The 27,008-nt window shown below is 32.6% G+C and overlaps 1 protein-coding gene across 11 annotated transcripts in view; it reads left to right on the top strand.

Moving 5' to 3' along the window:
- SPATA6 (spermatogenesis associated 6) overlaps positions 1–25,104 on the top strand; it is a 100,835-nt gene extending 75,731 nt beyond the window's left edge. For all 11 annotated transcript variants that reach the window (XM_015595222.2, XM_006919169.3, XM_015595220.2 and 8 more), the window contains 2 exons: positions 9,510–9,601; positions 17,216–25,104. In XM_015595222.2, the coding sequence (XP_015450708.2) occupies positions 9,510–9,601; positions 17,216–17,396 (273 nt within the window). In that variant the 3' untranslated portion in view covers positions 17,397–25,104. The remainder of the gene's footprint in view (positions 1–9,509; positions 9,602–17,215) is intronic.
- The last annotated feature ends 1,904 nt before the right edge of the window (positions 25,105–27,008 follow it).

Genomic DNA, 27,008 nt, shown 5'->3' with positions numbered 1-27,008 from the left:
AGAAAGGTTACCAGTTCTCTTGGAGCAATGGTTAATTCTGGGGCTGGAGCAAGGAAAAACACAAGATTAGCATGGAACATCTTGTAGTGTAGAAAGTGAGGAATTGCTCAAAAAAGCGGGGGTGAGGGAAATAGGTGCCTGTCATAAGGACACAGGAGCCAACCTAAATGAGCTCCCAGTGGATATTGCTGCAGCAATTTGCGCAACAAAATAAACAGCAATAGACTGGGTGCAAAAGGTGAATAGATGAAGTAGTACAATTTGGGAATTACCAAATAGTCAAGGGAATATGAAGTTCAGCATAGGAAAAATAAATAATATTGTAATTATGTAGTGCCAGGTGAATGCAATAGTAAAAGGATTATAACCCAAAGAATAAGATAAATATTCATGAATCCATTCTGATCTAAGCAAAACAATTAATGTCTAAAGGTGAGAATGGACACATCTTCCTTATAGAAGAATTCTAAATAATAATTGTGGATATTGCCACCTCCACGAAATGAGACTTAATTCCTCCTCCCTTGAGTATGGACTGGGCTTACTTATTTACTTCTAATGAATAAAGCATGGAAAAGAAAAAATAGTAACTTAGATGGAAAAATCTGGCACTTTAACACTTTAACAATGTGATCAATATTAACATCACTAGTGAGAACTCATGTTGATATGTATCCCTTGATATCGGGTAATGAGCATGATGCTTCTCTGTGATATTGTTCCCCCAAACCCATAACCTTTGTCTAAACAAGAGGAAACATCAGACAAAACCAAGTTGAGAAACTTTCTATAAAATACCTGACCAGAACTCTTCCAAACTGTCAAGGCCATGAATAACAGGAAGGCCAGAAACTTGTCACAAATCAGAAGAGACTAAGGGGAAATGATCACTAATTGCAATAAGGTATCCTATACTGGATCCTGGAACAGAAAAGTACATTTTTGGAAAAACTGGTGAAATCAAAATACAGTCTGCAATTTAGATAATAGTATTGTGCCAGTGTTAATTTCTAAGTTTTGCAAAATGTCTCGTGGTCACATAGCTTACATAAGATGTTAAATTTAAGAGAATCCATCTAGGTGGAGAGCCAGAGGAGAGAAACGAGCAATCAGGGATCATTTTATAAACTATGTAAATGTCTAACCAATGTACTGTATACTTGAAACTAATAATAAAATAAAATTTAAAAAATTTTAAAAATCTAGATGAAGGATGAAGTTCCTGTGTACAGGAACACTTTAACTACAGGTTTTTTGTAAATCTACACATTCAAAACTGAAAAATTTTAACTATTGAGTTCTTAATTTCAGCACATTGTGCTTTTAACTGAGAGTTGGTGTGATTATAGCCCCCTTTTCTCTTGTAGGCACTATGTAGAATTCTTATCTTATGCAAGACAGAGAAACTGCCTTCAGCTTTTCAGAGGCTTTTTGCCTAGCTTTTTGTCTCTTCACCTTGCACAGTTTCAGACATTCTGCAACTGTCTGGAAGGAACCATCAGCTGAGTTTTGCACCCATTGTGTCTCATTGGATTTGGGCCTCTTGGATTTTAAATTTTGTTCATCTAGCACAGTAAGATTGCAAAAACCTGGCTGGTGTCTTTGTCCTGCAGCAGTGGACTTGTGGTTGAACAAAGCATAGATTCTTGACATTTTGTTCAGTGATCAGAAAACACATATACCCCCAGGAAAAAAATCCAGCTGCAGACCATTAGCTCATTTCTCCTCTCAGTAATCTTGGCACCACTAGTACCATTTAAGCAGCTTTCTAATGCCTTTAAACAAAAACAAATAAACAAAACATATATGCGTGTGCTTATACATATACAAACTACTCCTTACTCAGGAGTAAAAGACCCCCCACCACCTGACTTTCTTGAATGGAAGGCAGTAATGTTGCTCATGTGGCTTACACTGGACACTAATTTCAATGTCTTAAATCATTTTACATTAAGAGCAACCTGAAAACAAGGGCTTAAAGTGAGTCATGTTTTTCTGCTCTCTGTTTATTCATTTGATATATATTGAGCATTTTTCACCAAATATCTGCCTATTCAGTACCTGGCACCATGCAAAGCACTGGAGATATTCTTATGAAATCAAATTTCCTGCCCATAAAGAATTTATATAATCCAATGATTATTTAATAAACCAATAAGTGGATATAAAAGAAAAAAATGTGGCATAGTATATGATTACATATAAGAATAAAAAGCATAAGTAGGAAATGCCATCTTTGTTCCAAAGAAAACCAGACTGATTACATAGAAATAATAACTGTTTATTAAGTGTTAATTACAGGCTAGGCATTATGCATGTACCATTCCATTTTATCCTCACAAAAATCTTACAAAGTATTAAGTACCATTTTAAAGATGAGGAACTGAGACTCAGAAAAGTTAAGCGACTTATGTAAGGTCACATAGTTCCTTAAGATGATCAGAGCCAAGATCTGAATCTAGATTAATACTCTTTGATCATAACTACTAAACTCTACAAATATAAACACATAGTCAATCTGCACATAAGCCCAATAATATGCTCAAATAAAAACATGTAAAAACATGCAAACATAAGACCCTTGGTAACAATACATGTTCAGAAACATAAACAGTAACATACCAGAGAGAGACATTGTGAGCTGTACACTGAAACATGCTCCCCGGACACAGGTCCATTCTGGTCCTGTGTGAAGGATACTCAGAGACAAAGATATACAGTCAGAGACAAAGATATACAGATAAACATAAACATCGGGAGTGTTTTAGCTTCCCAGAGAATTTTTAAAGAGAAAACAGATTTTTATTTTACAAATTAAATAGCAACCTCTTCTGGAACAGTGAAAAAGTCCTTTGTGAATTATTAAATATTTGACTAGTAAAGAGCATAAAACATACTATATCAGAAGTTAGACAATCATTAAAAAATGAAGAGAGTCCATCTCAAACAAACTGATGGAAGTCAGTGATCAGGAAAAAGATTCTGTTGAAAATAAAATCCAGTGGAAAAAAGCAAATACCCAACATTTTGACATACACATGTATTCAAGAAAATGCGAGATCATTTTAACAAAAATCCCAGTCCTTTCGCTATTACATCTAAGGCCCATGCTCTGTTGCCTTTTGGTAGAAGTCAGAGTATGGCTTAATCTTGTCCACCTCTCTTGTCTGGAAATTAATGTTTTTAGATAAAACTCATTCTGGAAATTGTGAGGAATAATCCAGTTAAAGCAGAAGGTTCATGTTGGGCCAGATAATGAAAAACTAGGATAAGAAATTTAGATTTCATCCTGGAATACAGGAGTCATGAAGTCAAATGCATTTGAGGGTTAGAGTAGGCACAGCAGTCCCCCTGCCCTTATCTTAAGGGTTATGTTCCAAGACCCCCTGAACTGCAGGTAGTACCAAACCCCTATACATAGTACATTTTTTCCTTTACATACATACATATCGATAATACAATTTATAAATTAGGCACAGTAAGATTAACAACTAATAATAATAAAATTAAAACTATTATAATAATATACTGTAATAAAAGTTATGTGAACATGGTCACTTATTTCAGGGGGCTGCTGGCTAAAGTCTTCACATAGGCTCAGTGCTTTCCTGCGTAACATGTTCCTTGCTGCCTATAAGACATGTTTCCTGTTCATATCTTCCACCCACAATTTTAATGCATTTTCTTTCTTAACTAAGCACTTAACCATATACACTGTGGCCATAACTTTTATAGTTTGAAGTGTGACAGAAAAACTAGCACGAATTTCTTCCGCACAATTTTACGAATAGAAGATTCATTCTTACTGTAGAGATTTGTAACCTCTGCACACGATTATTTTCTTATTAAGTGGATAACTTTCACCTTTTCACTTAAAGGAAGCACTTTACAGCTTCTCTTAGGCCTATTCAAATTGCCAGCATCACTATTGTCCTGTGAGGACATTATTAAGTAAAATAAGAATCATTGAAATACGAGCACTGCAATCCTGCAGTAGTAAATCTGATAACCGAGATGGCCACTGAGTGACCAGTGGGATGGGAAGCAGATATAGCTTAGACACTCTGGACAAAGAAATGATTCATGTTCTCAGTGGGATGGCAGGAGATTTCATCATGCTGCTCAGAATGTGCCGTTTTATGAAGGTTCTGTCTGGAACCAGTCTGTTGGGCAATTTACTTCTCTATGCTACAGTTTCCTCAAAGGTTTCTTGTATTAATAGAAGCAGTATATGTAACATGTTTAGAATGACACTGGCATATAGAAAGTGTTTAATAAATGTTTACTATTTGTGATGGTAATAAAACAGATAATTATAAAAACTGAGAAGTCAGTCTCACCAGAGGTTTATGAGATTTATTACTTTTTTCCTCCTGAAAAATTTTGTTTTATTGGCTCTGTTGTATATTTTTCCTACATTATTGACTTTTGCCATATATCATTTCTTTCTTTCTCCTCTTTGGAATTAACTTGCTGTTCTTTCTCTTACAAACTTTCGGTGACTATTCACATCATTAATATTTAGTCTTTCACCTAATTTATACATGTATTTAAAGCTATAGATTTCCTTCTAAGCAATGTATTAGCTGGATCTCATAAGTTTTAATGCCATATTTTTACATATTTTGGTTCAAAATATTTTCTAATTTCCATTGTAATTTCTTTTTTACCTTGGGTTATTTAAAAGTATATTGCTAGATTTCCAAACATTCTTTGTGTGGGGTTATTCTAATTTTTTATTTTTTGCTTTATTCTGTGGTTTGTGACTATTTAATTTTTCAGTCTTCTGAAGTTTTTGTTTGTTTTTGTTTTTTGTTTTTAGTTTGTACCTATTGACCACCTTCCTTCAATTCCTTCTTCCCCAAAATCCCCACCTCTGGTAACCACAAATCTAATCTCTTTTTCTATGATGTTGGTGTTTTTGTTTTTGTTTTAGATTCTACATATAGGTGAGATCATACAGTATTTGTCGTTCTCTGTCTGACTTATTTGACTTAGGATAATGCCTTCAAGGTTCATTTATATTGTCACAAATGATAGGATGCCCTCATTTTTTTACCTAATTTTCCATTCACTTTAATATCATTCATGTCATAACCCATAATTGGTGAAAATTTATTTTCTATTTTTATTTATGGTAAACGAATTTATTTGTCATTTTATATTAGTTTCAGATATACAGGACAATGGTTAGACATTTATATAATTTATGACATGATCCCCCGGTTACTCTACCACCCACTTGGCACTATACACAACCATTACAATAATATTGACTATATATATCCTGTGCTATACTCTAAATTCCCGTAACTGTTTTGTAACTACTGATTTGTACTTCTTCATCTCTTCACCTTTTTCACCCAACCCCCCAACCCCCATCCCCTCTGGCAATCACCAGAGAGCGATTTGTTGAAACTTCATTTATACCTAGTTTGTGGTCATTTTTGGTCCAAGTGTACTGGCAAACAGAATGTGATGTCTGTTGTTAAGTGGTGTGTTTGACATCTGTTGTTAAGTGGTGTGTTTGTTAATGTGTTTCATTTTCCTTCATCTTTACTCTTTCAACCTTTCTGTTTACATAAGGGGAATTTTTAATAGTATGTGTTGACTTTTTATGCAATGTGGTAATCATTGTGTTTTAATTATAGTATTTACTCTGTTCATATTTAATATACCTACTGATATATTTGGTTATAAATCTACTATTTGTATGTATCCTGCCTTTTTAACATTCTATATTTCCTTCGTTTTTGTCTTCTTTGGGATTGATTATATGTTAATATTTCAAACATTAAGTTGTGATGCTTTTTCTATTCTTTTGATGGTTACATTAAAGATTAAAACAGGTATTCTTAAAGTTTAATATAAATGAACATATTAACTTTGTTATTCACCTTCTGACTTAACATACTATTGTTATCCTGTGTGGGGTATTTTTGTATATTTTAAGCATCATATTACATCATCGTACTTTATGTAGGTGATACTTACTTAGATGTTATCATATATTACCATTTTGTGGCTCTTTATTCCACATTGCATCTCCAAGCTTCCTCTATGATTATTTACTCCTGTGATTATAATACTCTAGAATTTTCTTTAGTGTGGCTCTTACCTCAGACGAATTCACCCAGATTTGTTTTTTATTTTATTTTTTCTTTTGTCCTAAATTTTTAAATTTGCAAGCATGAGTGGATATCTTTTATTTTTTTGTTCCAGGGATATTCTAGGTATGATGTCATTTACATGTGTAAGATAGTGATCATTGGTGAAAGGAATATTAAGAGAACATTTAATTTACTGCCTATTCAGAGGAGAGCCCCAGCTTCTTTTAATAATGTTTCATTTTATTGATGACTTTTGCTGAAAAAAAAAAAGTATTCATGGAAATTCTGAAAAAGTTTCTTCTGGGCTATATTATTTTAGAATATTCTCCTAAAAAACCAAGTAGATATTAGCTGAAGGAATCTGAGCCTAATTTTCACCTAGAAGGATAATCTTAATGGCTTGGGATGGAGGTTTTGATTTCATAGTCTAGTTTACTTGCATTCTGGGAGGCAATATAATGTAAATCAAATTACATCTGGATTTAAAGTCCAGTTCTATCACTAAATAACTTGTATTTTTGGGCAAGTTATATAATTTTTCTGAGTTTCAGTACTTTTTTGATAAGGTTATTGAAGGCTTAAATGATATCCATATGAGAAGTACCTGAGTCCTAGATACTTTGAAGTTACTCGAGAAATATTGGTGTCATCTATCTTTTTCTGCACTTGTATGTGGGAAAATGGGAATGTTGGTGAGGAATAAGGGAGAATTACCTCTCCTTGCCCCAGGAATGTATTTGCTGGCACTGACAAGAATGATACATCTTTTCAAATGTTTGCTTGATCCATAGTTAATAGCTTATAATAAAATGTGATGTTTGTTGCCTCTTGGCTTTTATGTAACCTGACCTTTAAAAAAAAGACTATATAAAAGGACTCTTATGAGAGATATGTATGTGTATCAAGTATGTATAAAACGTCACAAAATAGAGTCTTAAAATTTGCAAGGAATAACCACGAAGGCCATCTAGTCCTTTTTGTTTCTCAGGGCAGAATTATCCTCCATGACATCCTCAGTCTAGATGGGGATCAGTGCTCTGCATGAATAGTTTGTAGTGATTGCAATCTTACTCCCTCTTAAGACAACCATTCTCTTTTCCCAATGCTTAATTAATTGTAGTGTTCTTACTTTGTTCTTTACTATGTCTCCTGATAAATCTACCCTTTAGTCCATTTTACCACAGAACGTCATAGAATAAACAAATCTTATTCCACAAGTGTGCAGGAACCATGTCATGGTCATCTTTCTATCTTCAGAGTCTAGAATAGCAGCTACTCAGCTCAAAATATGGCTTTTGTTTAATGAATAATTGAGGCTAAGATTTTTTAAAGGTATTTTTATATATTTTTTTATATATAAACTTTTAAAATGTAGTCAATATTTTTATTGCTACTGGTCAAAAATTAATTTTTTTAATTGTATTGACAAATTTAAACAAAGAATATTGATTTATGGTTCTGTCTGATATCACTTATATAATCTAGAAATATAATGTAGAACTTAATAACTTTTGCCATGTGTAGAATTTGAAATATAATGTAGAACTTAATAACTTTTGCCATGTATAGAATTTTTAATTTAATATTATTTACATCTCTCAGTTAGTTGCAACATAATCTATTTCTTGAGATTGAAAACATTACATTTTTTAATTTCTTAAACTTTTGTAGTGTCTTTTGCGTTCATTACAGGCAATTGTATTTGCTGTGATATTAATAGAGATTTATTAATAATAAATACTCCACTTTTTAATAGAGATTTATTAATAATAAATACTCCACTTTATTGACTTATAAGAGAGATTTGTTAATAATAAATACTCCACTTTATTGACTTATAAGACTAGACCAAAATAAGCAACATCTAATTATATGCTATTTAAGGAAAAAATTTAAACCTAATAATAAAGAAAGGTTGAAAATCAAAGGACAAATATATACCATCCAAGTACTAAAAGAAAGCTATTGTGCTACATTAATAGTCCCCCAAAAATGTTAAGGGAAAAAAAACATTAATAGAAATAAATGAAGTTACTTCATGATAGACATGTTCAATTCACCTAGAAGCTATAATAATTCCAAATATATATTCACATTTTCTGTGATTTTTAAACTTGTTTATTTTAAAATTTAATTTATTTTTATAGTGATATTGGTTAATAAAATCCAGTAAGTTTCAGCTGTACATTTAACAGTAAGGCATATATATATTTACATTGCATGTTCACCTCCCATAGTTAGATTTCTTTCTGTTGCCAAATATTTGACCCCTTTTACCCCATCTACCTCCTCCCTCTCCCCTCGCCCCTGTCCTCTGGTAACCACTAGTCTATCGTCCATGTCCATGAATCTCTGTTTGTCCTATTCTCTTGTTGCTTTTAGGTTTATATCCCACATATAAGTGATATCATGTGATTTTCAACTTTTTCTGTCTGGCTTATTTCGCTTAGCATATTTATCTTGAGGTCCATCCATGTTGTCACAAATGGCTCTATTATTTATTGCTTACATTTTTAACTGAATGCTCCCTTTCCAATTTCATGCTGTCTTCAAATTTTTAAAATTATTTTTCTTCATAATCTGTGTTCAGCTGATTTCTTACATAAAGTGAATGAATCCCTTATTAACACTAAACCTAACAGCAATCTATTTGTGTTTCCTAGTTCCTTTTGTTATCAATTCTCTTTATTTCTGTTCTAGTTTGACTGAGTAATAAGGGCATTGGCCAGTAGATGAAAAAGATGTTTGATATTAAATATATAAAATACCATTAAGAACATAATTACTATGAATGATATAGCTCACAAAGCTATCTCTTTAGAATCTTATTTCTCAAGCCCTTGAATGTGTCTATTAAAAGAACAGGTCGCCCATAGAAGAATGAGTAGCCATGTATTTTGATTTCGACTAGCTTGCTTTTCATTTTTGCTTCTTGTAGCTTGTTATTGCATTTTGGCTTATGAGTAATTATTCTAAGTCGTCTACTTTGTCAGTCATAGGTACATGTTAGAATGCTTATTTCTACATAGTTCTCCCAAATACTTATCCTTCAGAATGCAGGTACAGTCTTTTCAGAGGTCACATAGCAATGTGCAAGTTATTACTACACATCTTATTACATATCTTAACATACAGTATTCATTCCCATTCATTCATTGATTCAGTAAGCATCTACTGGGTGCCCAATCTTTGATAAACAGTATTAGCAAAAATATAATAAAGCCATATTAGTTTTATTGAACAGAATAATAAAGTCTCACTTACCCTTTTGTTTCTTTCCTAACATATCCAAACATTTAATTCAGTTTCTTATCATGGGGAGGAGGAGAACATTTCCCAAAGAGACATAGCATCATTTTAACTATAAAATGAATTCATGAAAATCTTTATGTTTTTCAGGATGAGAGAGACCTAGAGAAAGAAGATGAACTGGAACTAAAAAGAGGTCTTTTATACAGAGACTCTGCCTATGACAGTGACCCCGAGTATAGGTATGAGTTTGGTTAATTCTGTGTATAGAGATCTTTCTCATGGTCGATATAAAAACAACGTTCTTCCTAATCTGCTGGATTTGTGGGAAATTCAGATTCAAATGAGCAATTAATTATTTCTTTAAAAATTTAAAAGTTTAATTATGTAAAATCCTATTAAGATATTTTAATGTTTGTATTACTGAAACTTTTCAGTGAAAACAAATATAGTCAATTAATGGTGATGCTTTCATCCTACTTAAGATATTTAGTATATATGGCTTCCCTGCAAATCCACATATCAAGGGCTTATTTCAGGATGTATTTGTATGTCCATGCTAGCTGTCCTATGTTTTCCACCACCTTTGAATCTGAAATTGATTTGGAAGAAATCTCTTTTCAAGGAGTTATTAAGTGACCTTTACTTCCAATACTTTGGGATTTGAGAGCTGGATTGGGGAAAGAATCTACTACCCCTACAGACTTCCTTCTTACTTTCATATTGCCCGCCTTTTATAAAACTTTAGACATTTGCTATGGTAGCCTTGCTACTTCCCAGGGCCCTAGGATGCTCTTCCCTCCTTTTAGTATCTTCTATGTATATCTCAAATTTCTTCAGTACTTCTGGCATCACTATCCTATTTGAGCATTAGTCCTAATTAAAGACAAGGCATGAGGTGATGCTTCATATAGATGTGAGTTAGCCACAAAAAGAAATGGTATAAAAATAATTTGAAGTTCACGTTTAGAATATGACTTGACCTTTTATGTCTATTGCCCAAAACTTTTAGCCATGTTGTTCTTTTATGGAATTGGCTACTGATAAAAACTGTTTTCTATTTTCTTATGCATATTTTTTCAGGTTACTAACAGTAGGAATATGCTCAATATAAATGCTTTAATTATGAAATTATTTATAACAGAATTTCAAACTGAGTAGTTTAAATTTTGCCTATATATTTTTAAATAACACAGGATCGACTTTAGTTCTCTTTCCCATTGGTCATTATCTGATTAATTTGACAAATCTACTAAGATGTAATAAATAGCCAAAATCTATCTTTAGTATTAACAAATAAAAGGAAAAAAGTCTAAATATATATGTATATGTATATATATTTATATATATGTATACTTAAAATCTCTTGAATAACTAAAAATAAGCTTTCATTTTTAAGTGAGAAAAATGTTGCTTAATTCTAATTTGAATTCATTGGATCTTGTGTTATTAACTCAAGTATCATAAAGAACTTTTTCATTAAATATTTAAGATTTAGTTTTTCTTTTTTAAAAGTTTTTGTCAAAAAGGCATATTGATATTCAGAAAATTTGGGTTGCTGCATATTTACGTGATTTTTCAAAATGTAAAAATTATAGCTTAGGGGTCTAGAGAAGTTTCTCATTATTAGAAAAGGGAAGTATATTCATCTTTAAAAACAAAAGTATAATCTTATTAATTAGACTAGCCTACTTAATATTAATGCCTGGTATCTGGAAAATATCAGTACATGTCTAGCATTTAACTTGTAGCCTCCTTAAAGAACACTAGTAGACAACTAGAATGGTTTTATGACTAGCAATTCTTGCCAGACTAATTTATTTTTTAAATAGATTATGAGAAAGTAATACATTAAATGTAACTTTTAGTAAGGATTATGATTTTCTAACATTCTCATAAATGAGTAGGCAGTTATGGTCCTCACTAAATATTATTAGGTAGGTGGACTACTGACTAGATGATGACATGGAAAAGATTATTAGCAGCCATCCCAAGTTAGCTTTGGGGGAACCATAATAAGTAGTATTACTGATATTATGCTCAAACTATAGTCATTTAAGCTTTAGTGATAACTGCCTTTAGGAATAAATATGTTCATTCTTTTATTTATTTATGGATCTTCTCTGAAGTAATCTGTCTATACTCCATATTAGGTCAGTTTTATGACTAGCTTTTTTGTTTTGCTTTTTTGTTTGTTTGTTTTTTTTTACTGGAAGGATGGTATGACATTCATAAAAGAATAATGAAAATAAACTAGTTGCTCTCTGTGGACATGGTAATGATATGGAGTTTAACCTACATTAGTGAAACCAGAGAGATGATTTAAAATATCAGCTTAAAATACTATTCTTGTGTGTTTAAATAAAGACAGTTTGTCATTTTTACCTGGATATACACTGAAAATAGTATTTGAGATTAAGGAGACTTTATTGTAATTTTAATTTAATATCCCATCATAATAGAAATCCCATTTTGTTCTCCCATTGTAAGTTTCTTATTACTCCCAGGATAAAATTCTCTGTTTAGCTCTTACTTTATTCTTACCTCTGCAGATATACCTGGTTTTTCATGACATTCTGGACTGTTTCATGCTTGGTTCTGTCACAATATGATGCCTGGAATAACCCATTTCTTCTTGTTTATTTAGCAAATGCCTACTCATTCTTTAGGATTAAGATGTAGTTATTTTCTCTATTATCCTGCCACTTCCTCTCATATATATAATTTCAATTAGCAATGATAACTACTTCCTTCTATCTCTCTCTCGCTTTCTTCTATTAGCTGTAAGCTCTCTGAAGGCATAAATGTTTTACTTATCTTTGTTTCTCTCTGCCCATCAAGGTCTCTGAAGTGTGCTAGGAGCTCAATTTTAAAAATATTGTTCAAATATTAAAATTGGGTCTTTTATTAATAATGATCAGTTACATTGCTAAAACTCTAAGGCATTATTTAAATAAACCCATTTTATGATTGTGATATTTAGTAACATCTCTAGATAAGGAATCAATACTAGAATTAACAGTGACGGAAGCTGTTAGAACTTATTTGTTGTCAGTGGCTCATTTCTACACATTCTTACTCAGGGAAGGGAAATAAGTGACCTGTAAGTAAACCATAAATAACCAGTTTTCAGTGAATTTATTTGAATAAATACCTTTTGATGTTCACTGTATAGTTTCTGCTACTTAATAGAAGATAAATGCCAACATGGAATTTCTTCCCTGAGTTTTTTTTTCTTTTCCTGTAGAAAACTAAACCTCTAGTTTAATGCTTTCTAAAGCATAGTTCTTAGACCAGCAGCATTCAGCATTACCCTGATACCTGTTAGAAATTCACATTCGTGGATCCCATCTCAGACCCGAGGCTTAATAATTTAAGTTGCAATAAGCCTTCCAGATGACTCTGATGCATATTAAAATTTGAGAAATATAGTGCTATAATTTATCAATACATTTTGATATCTTTTATGACATTTATCTATGGTATCTTTAAAGGTACAAAGTACCTTTTAGATTTTATTAGACCATAATATAATCTTCTATCATCTATTCTGAACTCCAAGACTTTGAATCCTTTCTACTTTCCACCCATTCATCCACAGCATATATTATATCATCAATGCTCGTCTACATGTTTTGTCAAAGTTTTGCTTGATAGGAGTTTTTACAGAGTAATATAGAAAGGAATTCATCTCTTATATTATAAAATACTTTTCATTATATTGATTCTTAGGTCACAAGTTTAAAGTATAGCATATGCATCATCATTTTTTAAAGTCACTTTCAACTCTGATTCTTCAACAAATGGTAAATGATGACTTTTTAAATTCTCATGACCTTCTAATTATTTTTTAGAATTAATATTCTTTGGGTAGCATATCCATCTGACTTTCTTTTCTATGTAGACAACCTTATAGATATTTTATCTGAACACTATGTATGTGCTTGATTTTTATTTGATACTGATTATAGAAAACACCATCAGGGTTTAAGAGAGTTCATTCTTTTCTAAAGAAAAAGCTGGTTATGTCCTTTGTCTCCTGGTCCATAATAAGCTGCCTAAGACATTTCTCTTCTTTGCATATACACTAGGCTTTAAAAAATAAATTTATAATTTATACCTTATTAACAATTAGGATTTGAAACTGCCCAGTTCTGAGATATTATCCTGGTCTCTGGTCTCTGTTCTTTTTTCTTTTTTTCTTAATAGCATTGTCATAATTAAAGAGAATACTCCCTATTCAAGTAGCATGATTATTAAGTTGATAAAAACAAACACTGCATTTAATAAAATAACAATATTATCCCTGCTTTGAAGATAACCATTTTATGGCATATAGCACTGATGCAGTATTTTGTAGAGTATAGTAGGAACTTACTAAATTTTTTGAATGAATGGATGCTGGAGATACTCATAGCAAAACAGAGACCTGTAGTTTTTAAAGGACTATGTTATTATAATAAGACTTTTTAGTGTCACTTACACATTTTGAACTTACTAATAAACCAAGTAATGGAAAATCAGAATTAACTTAATATGTTCACAGTGCATTAATTAGCCAAGGCTTCCTTGTATACAAGTAAATATTGTTTTTAGGATTTTGATATTCTTTGTTTGCACCTGTCTACCCATGAACCATGTTAGAACCTGTTCTGTGTTCACATCTCTGTTTTGCAATTCAGACTTCCAGTCTGAACCAATTCTAGAATTCTCTCCAGAGAGCCACAATACTGTTTACTAAATTGAAAAAGTTTGCGATTTTAAATATAAACAAACTCCCTGCCAAATTTGCAAGATCCAAAAGCATTAGAATGTCTACTTTGGCCAAACTTGTGTTGAGTAGGTTCATGGTAGTAGAATGAGCCTGGCAACTAAACAAACTATAGAGCTCAGAAAAGGATATTATTATCTGGCCATCACTGTACAGTAAAGTTGATGATTGCAGACAACAAATCTGTGTTTTGTGAACTGTTAATTAGTGTATGACTTGCTGCAAAACAAAACAAATAAACAAAAGACAACCAAACAAACCACATGTGGGACTCCTAAAATAGTATGAGGGAATAGAGGCATATGCAGGGGCTTAGGCTGCTAGGTATGTTTGCAGAGATAGAACAGGCAGAAATTTTTCTGTTAACGTATTCGTGCATGTGATTTCTTTATCACTTGACTCAAATTGCCAAAAAACGGTTTTAAGTGACAGAGGAGTTAGGGTTGGGGAGAAATGGTGTGAAATAAATTATATTCAGTTGGCTAGACTATTTCTTGAGCAAAGACAGTAAAAGAAATGTGATATCAAAACAGTAGCATTGAGACTTGGCTAAAGCCTTTTGAAAATTTTTAAAGGTTATACTGACATTATTAGAAATTGTTTTAATTACCTCTCTGAAACTGAATGGACAAAATAGAAGTAATGACAATCATGTTTCAAAATACCTTTGTCTGTAAGATTCATCCAACTTGGAACCTGTATCTATTTCTAACAGTTGATTCCTTTTTATTGCTGAAAATATTTCATTTTATGGATGTTACTAGAATTTGTTTATTCATTCACAAATGAGGGACATTTGGATTGTTTCCAATTTGTGACTATTACAAATAAAGCTGCTTTAAGCATAAAAAATACATTTGTCATCCCGAAGACTATATCATTTTCAAAATTTTCCAGGGTGAAAGAGGTGATACCAAGTGTGAATAAAGTTTGACAGGATCTAGTAAATATTGATAGAATGTGTGAGGTAGAATCCCATTTTAGCAAAGCCATCAGCAAGTAGAAAGACATATTGTCATGGTTCATGGAAGTGAATTTTTAAAAACTTAATATAAGATATATAAACTCTAACAAAGAAATATATTTTAAGGTTTGTGCATCCCAAATAATAATAATAATAATAATAATAATAATAATAATAGTAATAGTAATAATAAAAAACCACTTATTTACCATCAAGCTTAAGAAACAGAATATAACCAATACCTTATGCCCCTAAGCAATTGCATCTCTTTCCATAGAAGTAACAGCTAGTGTGACTTTTCTATTAATCCTTTTTTCAGTAGTTATATATGTATCTATATTTATTTTAAAAATTATTTAATTTTCCTTGTTTTAAGCATCATATAAATTTAATTACAACTGTGTAATGGATTATTATTATATTTGGATTATTGATTTTCCCACTGTATATTATACCATTGTATACATATACCCTGATTTGATTTATCTGTTCTAAGGTAGATGCATATTCAGGCTGCTTCTAGTTCTTAGCTCTGTTATGAAGAGTGTTATTATGAACATGTCTGTACCTGTCTCCTGGTACACATGTGCGAGAATTTCACAGGGGTCCTTAGAAGTGGATTACCTGGGTTGATGTTACATAATCACCCTTACTAGGTCACACCAAACTGTTTTCTAAAGTGAGCGGATAAATGTTCTCATTACTTTACATCATCACTGACACTGTGTCAAGCTCTAGAAATGATAACAGAGCCACTCCATGCCTTTTTTTGTTGTCACTTTTATTGTGTTTCGGTGGTAAGACTGACTTCAGGCCAAATAGCAAATACTTTTTACAGATATATAGCTGCAAGAATTCCTATTTTTACAATTGACAATAGAACTAACATCATGAGACTGATAAGTCATGGAAGAAATCATTTGTTTGTGTGAAGTGAGATTCCAAATATCTGAAGAAAATATTTGTAGCATTTAATAGCCATGTAGTTTTTTTATGGCACAAACTTCATAATCTCTAACATTCCTGAGAAGTCTTATCTATAATAAGTATTTAATTTATTGAAGTAGGTGGATTATTGATTTAAAAAAAAATGAACTTAGTCTTTGCGAAAGTCAATGTTTTGTTTCTAACAAATGATATAATAAGCCCAGAACTTAATGTTTATGACAGTAAAATTATAACTTTGGTATGTATAAAAAAATGCTATCAGCTTTCAGAAAGAGTTGCCTTTTCTTCTCTAGTCTCGTTACAACAGTAGTCTTGTTCTATTTCATAGCTTCCTATTTGTCCTTTTCTTCAAAACTCTCAAAATTAAAGTAAATCCTTATCACTTCAGATCCAGATTCTTCTACCTTGTTTTTCATTTCCCGAAAGTGGTCCACATGCAGGCTCACTTTCTACTCCAGCTTGAGGACAATAGCAGCATGCCATGGTAGACAGGGCTTTAAAACCAGAGACATGGTACCCCTTTCCGTTCTGCCACTTCCTCTCTGAGCAGTCTTAGGCAGTCACTTGACTTCACTGAGTCTCAGTTTCCACACTTACCAACTTCAGAGGGGGTTGTAAGATGTGTTGATCAACATATATAAATATGTAGAAAGTCCTAGTAGTTCAGTGCCTTATCCTTAATAACTTCCGTGTGCAAGATAAGCGTTGTACTATGCATTGTAAATATATTTTCTTTGATTTTTAAAGCAAATACTGCAAAGATACAGTACAGGGAGCCAAGACTCTGGATGATTAAATAAACTGCCCAAGGTCCTGAGCTTATAGAGGACTGAACAGAATTCAGTGCCAGGTCTGCCTGACTTCAGAGGCCAGCCACTGCCATAACTGGCCATACCGCAGCCTCTGGGCTCTGCTTTCACCATGGCACACCTGTCTCTCTTCTCTGAATTCCTTTTTAACTCCATCTCTCACACACAATTTTCATTTTATTGTTTTGTAATTATTTCATGTCAATAGCATCACCCTTTGAAGGCACAGGACTTATTGTCTTTTATTTCTAATAACCCAGAGTATCACATACCCATGAAGTGCTCTGTAAATATGCAATTTATATAGTACTACTTCTCCCCTACTTCCACCATTGTTTCAGCCTTTTATATCCTTTTTTTCTAGCTCATTTCAGCGGCCACGTGGAAGTCACCATTTGGATGATGGCGAATACTGGTCCAACAGGGCAGCCTCTTATAAAGGAAAGTCCCACCGACCCGTCTTTGAGAACAGCATGGACAAGATATACAGGAACTTGTACAAAAAGGCCTGTAATTCTGTTTCTCATACACAGGAAAGCTTCTGAGACCATCCACGATAAACTGTATGAGTGTTCGTGTCAACTTCTCAATGAAAACATTTGATGTAATCAATATCTGTATTCCTTTTTTTTTAAACAGGTGGCTCTAATTGAGTACAGTAGTTAGACTTGAATAAGCTCATTGCTTCAAATGGTAAATTATCGTAAGCAGGTCTTTTTCTAGTCACAGAAGAGAGAGCTGTGTTCCAAAGCTCTACACCACCGTCACAGCGTCCATTCCGATGGTGAGACGGATATTCTGCCACATACATCTCATCTCACCATCTACAAATCCGAGAGTAGATTCTCTCCAGAAATGTTCTTCTGCCTTAGTCGCCTTATAATTTTCTTTTCATATACTTCACTGGTTATCTTGTCTGAGTAAGAATTAATGCTAACTCCCTTTTCCTGGTGATGAGCAAAAAGATATACTGTACAGAAATGTATATCCCAAGACTTTGAACTGTGTTTTAACTGGTATTTTCTGCTTTTCCTCAGTAAAGGCCATTTGTGTTTCTTAGCGCATAAAAAATAGCTTTCTTTTTAAAATTTATATAATCATTTACTCCCTCTTCTCAAAAGAACTACTTAAGTTAACTAAAATGGATAACAGCTAGAAATAGCAGTGGCCATGTATGACCCCAAAATGTGAATAATTTATTTTTAAAGATAGAATTCTCTGCCCGGTTTTCTTCTAGAGCCATATCTTTTGGTGCAAACAGAATCAGAAAATAGCCTTTGTTAGTGAGCGTGAAGAGACTCGAAAAGCATAAGGGAAATTATATTTTAATTTAACCTTTTCAGACTTTTCATAGGTAGCAAATGGCCTGAGAAAGTAGTATCCTTACTTTAAAAGGACACTTGGGACCATAAAGAGGAATAAAATATAGTGAAACTCTTTGTAGTAGGCACTAGAAAGTCTGTTGATTGATAAATTAACTCCTTTCCCATATACCAAACACACACCTGTTAGGCCAGTGACACTTTGAAGATATGAAGAAATCAGTTACCTCACATTTACTGGGGTAGAGAGTAGAGAGAAAGCAGAGGATAGGAAATAAATAAACTTAGCTTAAAAGCTTGAAGAGTTGACTACAAGATGTTTTTTCATTGACTCCATTTTTGGTTAATTCTACAGCTATAATTTAAAAAGAAAAAATCTATTTGAACTACATTTAAATTGAAATTAACTTGTAAATATGGATGACATTTTATTAGGAGAAAATATTATAATACTTGCAACCTAATAATAGGAATTTTTAACTTCATGTTGAGAGTTTTAGTGTAGTAATCTGTGATACATCAAAAAATGCATCAGAGATAGGATCCAGGAATCCATCTCTGCCATTTTCTAGCTGAGTCTCTTTAATTCTCTGGTCCCTAGTTTCCATCAGCTATTAAAGAGAGAGACTGGAGTAGATCAAGTTTTCCCAAACTGTGATTTATGGACTACTGTTCCAGGAGATGGTTGTAGAAATGTAAATACAAGTATTTCACTGTTCGTATAAGTTTAGGAAAATCTGTGCATTATATTCACCCTCCTTTCAACTTACAGAATTATCATGAGTGAAAGAGGGTGCTATTAATGTTGAAACAGTTGTAAACTGGGGCCGGCCCAGGAAAACTAGGACATATGGTCATCATGGTCATAGTAAACACTAGCACGTTAGAAGCTCTAAGAAATCCAGGTATAAACCCGGTTTGCTCTAGCATCTAGTAGAATCTGGCACTAGTTGGTGCTCATTAAATATTTATTTACATAACCCGGAATTTCCTAGACAAAATTGAGCAAGTATCAGTATTTATTGCTATGGCTATCTCTCCCCTCGCATTCTGTCTTCCTCAACTTCCCATTCTCCCTCTCAGATGTCATCCTCAGGTGCACATGGACACTAGCTGGGGAAATGCTGGACTACACGATCACTGAGTTACCTCTGGCTGTAGGTTATATACTGTTTTATACAATCAGCTTTTGAAGGTCAACGTTAAATAATGCTTTAAAAAAAATTATCAGTGAAACTTAGGATCTGGTTTTTGTTTGTGTGTATGTATGGAAACAAACGAAAAACTCCATTTAAAAGTTACTACTTGGTGAAAAGAACAAATATGAATTTCAAGAAAAGGTTTTGCTATCGTAGAAAACCTCTCGAGTGAATAAATACCACAAAGATTATTTATTGTATTTATACCTGCCATTGGTTATTACAAACGCCACAAAAAAATGAATCTCAAAGGGGAACTTCAGAAAGTGACATTCTGAAAGACATTGTCTTGTGGATTAAATCTGACATCTCTCTCAAGGATCAGGTACATATTCAGATATGTAGCATCTTTGTTATGTGTCTGATTATTTCCATTTCCTTGAATAAGGAAGGGTCTTTGTTGCTCTCCCTAATTATTCCTGTGAATTCTTATGTTGTAGTATCTTTAAAGAGTAAGATCTTTAAGTATTAATAGTTGTATTTTCTCATTGATAGAAGCAGAAAGGTAAAATTGTTTATTCTCTTAGCCTTTTTTTCTATATTTCCCAAAATCTTATAATAGTTATTGGACTTATGAAAGATAAAGAGGCTTTCTTCTTTTTAAATCATTTTTTTTCTTTAAAAAAATGAGGATTATATGAAGGAAAATGTCAAATCAACTAAAGAAGACAATGAATCATTAGATTGAAAGTGAATTCTTCCTGGTCCCAGTACTGTTTGTATAACCTTATTAAGTCATTTTTCTTGGAGCTCAATTTTCTTACCTTAAGGTGATGAAGGGGTTAATTTAGAATGACCTTTAAATGTTGCACCATTTCTATAATTGTATAATTGATTAACACAGACAATCAGGAAGTTCTGGGAAGCAGAGTTGTGTTGAACATTTGTGTACAAATTTTTGTAAGGATTTAGGTATTCAAGAAAGTACATTTTGCTATGTTTCTATGGATCACCTCCACAAAAGTACTAAACATAAATAAGTGAGAGAAATGGGTTTCTGAACTCAAGGAGCTTATTGACTACTGGTGGAAGGTCAGACAAGTAAACAATTATAACATAATAGCTATGGATTTCCTCATTTTAATTCTATCATATTCTGTGTAGGCTCTTGTACACAGAATGTATTTCTTTATCTTTGTAAAGTAACCCAGCACCACAATCTGGGCATATCTTTATTATAGCACTTAACAAAAACTGAATTATGAATAACCTGTGTGCTTTTTCCTGTTGGTCTAGGGCCTCGTTTACCTCTGCTTTCGTGGTACACAGTAGATACACAATGTTTGTTGAATAACTGCATGAAAGAAAAAATACATGAAAGGCCACTAAAAACAATACAAAGCCTAACTCTATCTGGATACAAGAAATAAGATACCCTGACAAAACTATTGCTGTCAGCTAGTCTATTTCTGCCTGTAGCCAGAGACGAAAATGGAAAAGAGAAAATCTTAGTTGTACCATGGTCCTTGAGAAGAAATATATGGTTCCTTAGTTGAGTTAGTGTTTCTGTAGTGAAATCTATTTTTTAAAAGAATACTCTTAAATTAAGAAAAAAACGTCATAATATGATGGTCTGCCTTTTTCTTTGTCTGTTATTTGGCAAACCAACTAAGATATACAGCATTTAGGTGACTAGGGCCAGCTCATAAACTGCTACTGCAAAGGGTGATAAGTATAGGGTTAGGCAATGGACCAAGAAAGCAATTGCCTGCAATTGTTTCCAGCACCTTATATTCCAATGTAGTTTAAATCCCTTCTATGAAATGCAAATTTCTTGGTTCCCAAGATGAGCTTCAAATATTTTCTTTCCCAAAGTCTTATCTTTTGTCATTCACAAAGCAGTGCATTTTTGACTGCAGGACTGAATAATTCTCTATCTTCTAGCATTCAGATGTAACCAGCTGACTAAATTCAGAAACTATGACTCTCTTGATTAATTAAGAATTAGGTATTTATGTGACTATTTAAGCAAAACTATCTCAATGAAGTGCAGCCTTTTTTTTTTTCTTTTTTTACTAAGAAATCCTAGTCACATTCAAGCTGCGACAATTTACATTTATGACCCTGATGGAAGATAATGTATTCTGCTCTGATTTGTATCGTATATGAATGTCTGCAGGTTTTTCGAGGGGATGTGGTAGTTTTTTTGTTGTTGTTTTCGAACCTCCCATCTCCACCTTAGTGTCAACTTTAAAACAAGGGAATTAAAATAATATTTATTAAGGACCACCATTAGTACCTGGCGATGTACATTCATCATCTTTGATCTTCACAACAACTCTGTGAGTGAGGGTAGGTATAAGTCATCCCAGCTTTACAGGTTAAGTAACTAAGGATCGAACTGCTGTGATTGGCCAGTGATAATAAACACAGCCAGTAAATGGTAAAGCTTGCATTTGAATCTAACCCCAACTCTGCCTCTCAGCTAGGTAAGTACTTGAAAACAGCTTGTTACAGTTCATAATTTTTTTTCAATTATGGTTGACATTCAATATTATTTTATATTAGTTGCAGGTGTTACAGCAAAATGGTTAGGCACTTATATAATTTACAAAGTGGCCCCCTCCATAAGTCTAGTAACCATCTTGCACCATACATAGTTATTACAATATTACTGTATAAGTTTTTAAATGGTGGAGCTTGTGTCTCTTCAGTGAGAACCAGTCAGTGGATTACAATGCAAATTGAACTCACATTAATACAATAAAACCTAAGGCAGATTTCTAACATCCAAGTGCTAAAAATGAATAAAGAGATCATCTCATGAACTAAGGTAGAAGTTGGTGAAAGTGTATGAAAGTTTCCTGAAGATTTTAACGGACCTGAGATTTCATGGTCACCAGACTTCATGTCTGGGACTGTTGTAGGTAAAGGACTTGAGGGTGTGCTTTCTGTGGAGCCTCTTACCTGACCATCTTTGACTGAGTAACCACACATTCACACATCACTGCATTTTCTAAACCTTATTGAGGTATAATTAGTATACAAAGAACTGCATGTATTTAATATGTCCAGTTTGATGAATTTGGACATATGCAAACACCTGTGACACTGGCACCACAATCAAGGTAATAGATACATTCAACACCTCCCAGAGTTTCCTGGTGTCCCTTTTTTGTTAACTATGGGCACCATGCTGTTCAGTTCCCTAGGATTTATCTTGAGTTATTATTAACAAATAATAGGGATATTAATCCCTTACCCCTTTGCAAATATGGTTTGCAAATATTTTATCCTTTACCTTAGGTTGATTTTTAATTGTTGTTTACTTCTTTATGAAGAAGGTTTTTAAATTGGTGTGGTTCCACTTGTCTAATTTTCCTTTTGTTACCTGTGCTTTGATGTTATAACAGAGAAATTATCCAAGACCAATATCAAGAAACTTTTCCCCTGTGTTTTTTTGGGAGAGTTTTACAGTCTCAGGTCTTACATTTAAATCGTTAATTGACTTTGAGGTGATTTTTGTGTGTGATAAGGTAGGGGGATTCTATTTCTTTTTTTTACATTAGATATACAGTTTTTCCTACACCGTTTGTTGAAGAAACTATCCTTTCCCCATTGTGTGTTCTTAGCACCCTCGTTAAAGATCAGTTGACTGTGTATATGCTTTATTTCTGGGCTCTCTATTCTGTTTCATTGTTATATGTCTGTCTTTATGCTGATACTGTAGTGTTTTATTATCATGGCTTTGTAATTTAGTTTGAAATCCGGAAATGTAATGCCTCCAGCTTTGTTGTTCTTTCATAAGATCACTTGGGCTATACTTGGTCTTTTGTGGCTCCGTATTTTTATGATTTTTAAAATTTTTGTATGGAATTTTATGATTTTTAAAAAATTTCTGTAAAAAATGCCATTAAGATTTTGATAGAATAGCAATGAAATGATATATATGGTGATCTGTAGATCATTTTGCGTAGCATGGACATTTTAACAAGCCACATGGTAACCACACATACACATACATTATATAGAGAGAAGTACACAAAATAAAAAGAAAAATGAAAAAATATTACTACAAAAAAATAACAAAACATAAAAGGGGTCAACAATAGAAAAACAGGAACTAAAGAACTACAAAACAGAAAACAAAATGGCAAAAGTAAGCCCTTTTCTATTAATAATTACCTTAAACGTAAATGGATTAAACTCAATCAAAAGACAGTGGCCGAAGTGGTTATAAAACAAAACCCAACTATATGCTATCTACAAGAGACTCACTTTATGCTTAAGGACATACAAACTAAAATGAAGGAATGGAGGAACAGTATTCCTTGCAAATAGTAAACAAAAGAGAATATGTGGCTATAGTAATATCAGAAATAGTAGACTTTAAGTCAAAAATTTGCAAGTACCACTACATTTCTGTTGCAGTAAAAGTTTAAAGAAGTTTACCTTTCTGAGTTTGTGATGCAGTTCAGAAATAAGGCAAGAGAAAACCTTTAACGCCTTTGAACATATGTAATAGAATTGAGAATAAGTATCCTGTGAGAGCCTTTCTTTTATCAGTGAAACATATTTCACTGGAGTTTTTGTTTGTGTTTGGTTTTCAGTAAAATTAATGATATATGCAAACAAATTATTGAAGAATTTATGTATATATAGATTTTCAGAAAGTTCTATTTCCAAGGGATTGACAGCAACATTGCATAGTAGAAAAAGCACTATACAACTTTTCCGAACCTCATTTTTTCCCACCTGTGAAATAGAATATTAATAAACATTGTCTTTCATTCCTCAGAGAAGTATTATTAGGATTAAATAGGAAAATAAATATGCACATTCCTTGACATATATTAGGCACTATTATATTTGCTTTTTGGAAATGATCTAGGAAAAATAATTTGCAATTTGAAAGAATACTCCATGTGCCTTAATAGTAATATTGTTGGTTCTAGAGTTGAACAGACCTCAGATTTCTTTCTCTGAATTTGTTACCTCTGTGTTACTTAACATTCTGAACTTGTTTTCTCACTTGTAAAATGGAAGATGTTTTCATAGTGTTGTGATCACTTAAAGAGTTAATGCATGTGGAGCACTTCATACAATGCGTGGTGCTCAAAAAAGGGGAACTATAATAACTAAAATTTAAGTCAATATAGAGGTGTAGTATTCTGAAAGGTCTTGAGGATCTGATTGGTGAAAAAAATGGAATATGAGCTATGTGAGTAATTTTCTTTTAAATATTCAAATTGTTTTAAGATATGAGACTAAGTTATTGAGATTTTTTTGTCATAGATCTTAAATTTACTAGTTACTTTATGTAGGTTGTGCAGAATTATGGAAAAAGCCATGTATACTCGGGTTTGAATTCTTTACTGTGGTACTATCTGGAGATATTAAACTTTAATTTTATTATTCATAAAATGGGAATGATACCTACCTAGGATTGTTATAATAAAAAAGATATCTTAGATAATTGATGTAAAATGACTGGCATTGTACCTGACAAATAGCATATGCTTAAAAATGATTTAGTGGAATCATTTTTGTGCATAAATACACCTAAGCATAGACAGCTGCCTTACCATCATTATTTCTATTTTTTTAAATCCTGTGCACTTTGCTGGAGGTTTTATGTAGATTTTACAAGTGAAACTAAATGCATGACTTCAGTCTCTGAATATATTATCCATATGGACTTTACATGTGACTTCGTTCACTTGTTAAGGTGTTATTTCTAAAATAAATTTGGTTTGTGGGTATGTCCTATTAAACCAATTTTTACCTAGGAAGTTTATATTGTCCTTTGTTTATTTTAAAATTTGTGCAGTTACATTTTACAAATTAACCGTAGTCTTTTGATTTGGGGGATGTTAGAGGTAGAAGTTAGAGTAAATTATCGTAATGCAATAGAAATAACCCTAGATCATCTCAGTCAGATGAACATCTCTACAGCTCTTAAGAATCTGTAATGAGTGTGATTGAGCAATAACCTTTCTCAGAAGATTACACTGTTTGACACTAGCCACAGAGGTATATGTATGTGTAGTCATGTGTCACTTAACGATGGGGATATATTATAAAAAATTCGTCATTAGGCAATTTTTCATCTTTGTGCGAATATCACAAAGTGCACTTACACAAACCTAAATGGTATAGCCAACTACACACTTAGGCTAGATGGTATGGCCTATTGCTTCTAGGCTATAAGCCTGTGCAGCACGTTACTGTGCAAAACAACATGAGATTAAATTAAGCACAAGAGAAAATGGTGCAGTCAAGGGACATGGTAAACACGAGATGTATGAGGCTAATGCCGGTATAACATGGCAATCTGTTTTACAGCATACTTTTTTGTTAATAAGTAGAAAAAGTACACTCTAACACTAAGAAGTATAGTGTAGTAAATACATAAACCAGTAACATAGTCATTTATTATCATTATCAAGTATCGTAGACTGTATGTAATTTTATGTGATATACTTTTATACCATTGGCAGTACATGCCTAGACCAGCATCACCACAAACGTGAGTAATATGTCTGTTATGATGGCTACGATGTCACTAGGTGATAGGAATTTTTCAGCTCCATTATAATGTTTTGAGACTACCATTGTATATTCGTTCCGTCATTGACTGAAACATTATTTATGGGGCACATGACTGTATATATATATATATATCATATGTACATACCTTTTTTAAGTAGACCCATCTTGGGTTTACCAGATAATTCTTTAGAAGTTTTAAATTAAAGATTTCTAAATTGCAAAATATTTTCTTTAGAGAGCTTAACCTAAGATATAAATAAAATAAATAAAAAGATATAAAATAAAATTTTAATTTATGTATATATTTTTAGAATTGCTGGCCAATGAGTATTATATTTTATCTATTGCATCTTAACTGTATATGAATTATTCACATCCCAGAAAAGATAGCCTCGTGGTTAAATACATGGCCTCTGGAGTCAGTGCTAGATTCAAATCCCACTTCAACTACTTAATAACTGTGTGACCATAGACAAATTATCTGATTTCTTTGTATCAATATTCTCATTCGTGAAATGAAAATAACATTACCAATCTCATAAGGTCATTAAGATTAAATTAGTTAACAACTATAAAGTGCTTAACAATGCCTAACGCATGGTAAGAGGCTTTGTAAATGATATGATGATGATGATGATAACATAGCTGGCTGCCTATCTGTTGGACTCATCTGAAACGTATATTTTCTGAAACAATTAGTATAGCTCTGTTCCCCACTCCCATTTTTAATGATATTCTGTTGTAAAATAAAGTTATTTAAAAGAAAAAAAATCTATCACTCTTCTCAACAAGAATATGTTAAAAACATTTTGCATTTTCCTAAAGGATAGAAAAAATATTCCATCCCAATTCTCCTTTGTGACCCAGCATTTGTTCACATATGATAATATTTCTACAATTGTGCTGCATAAAGAATGTGTTTTGGCATAGAAACTGCATAATTTGGAGAGGTTTTTGTTGATAATCTTAAACAAAAACAGTCAAACTCATTTCAGTTCCACTGGAAACCCAAGGGGGGGAATTGTTTTTGCCAAATGAGAGAAAAGATGCCAGCTTTTGAATTAGGAAGTATTTTCAAGTGTTTATGTTGGGAAAATGGAAGAAAAAGAACATTTGACTTCAGTGAATTTTTGTCTAGTAAACA

This window comes from Pteropus alecto, unplaced genomic scaffold, assembly GCF_000325575.1.
Source record: "Pteropus alecto unplaced genomic scaffold, ASM32557v1 scaffold25, whole genome shotgun sequence".
NCBI lineage: Eukaryota > Metazoa > Chordata > Mammalia > Chiroptera > Pteropodidae > Pteropus > Pteropus alecto.
The sequence above is the reverse complement of the archived record's forward strand: the minus strand, read 5'-3'. Positions and strand labels throughout refer to the sequence as shown.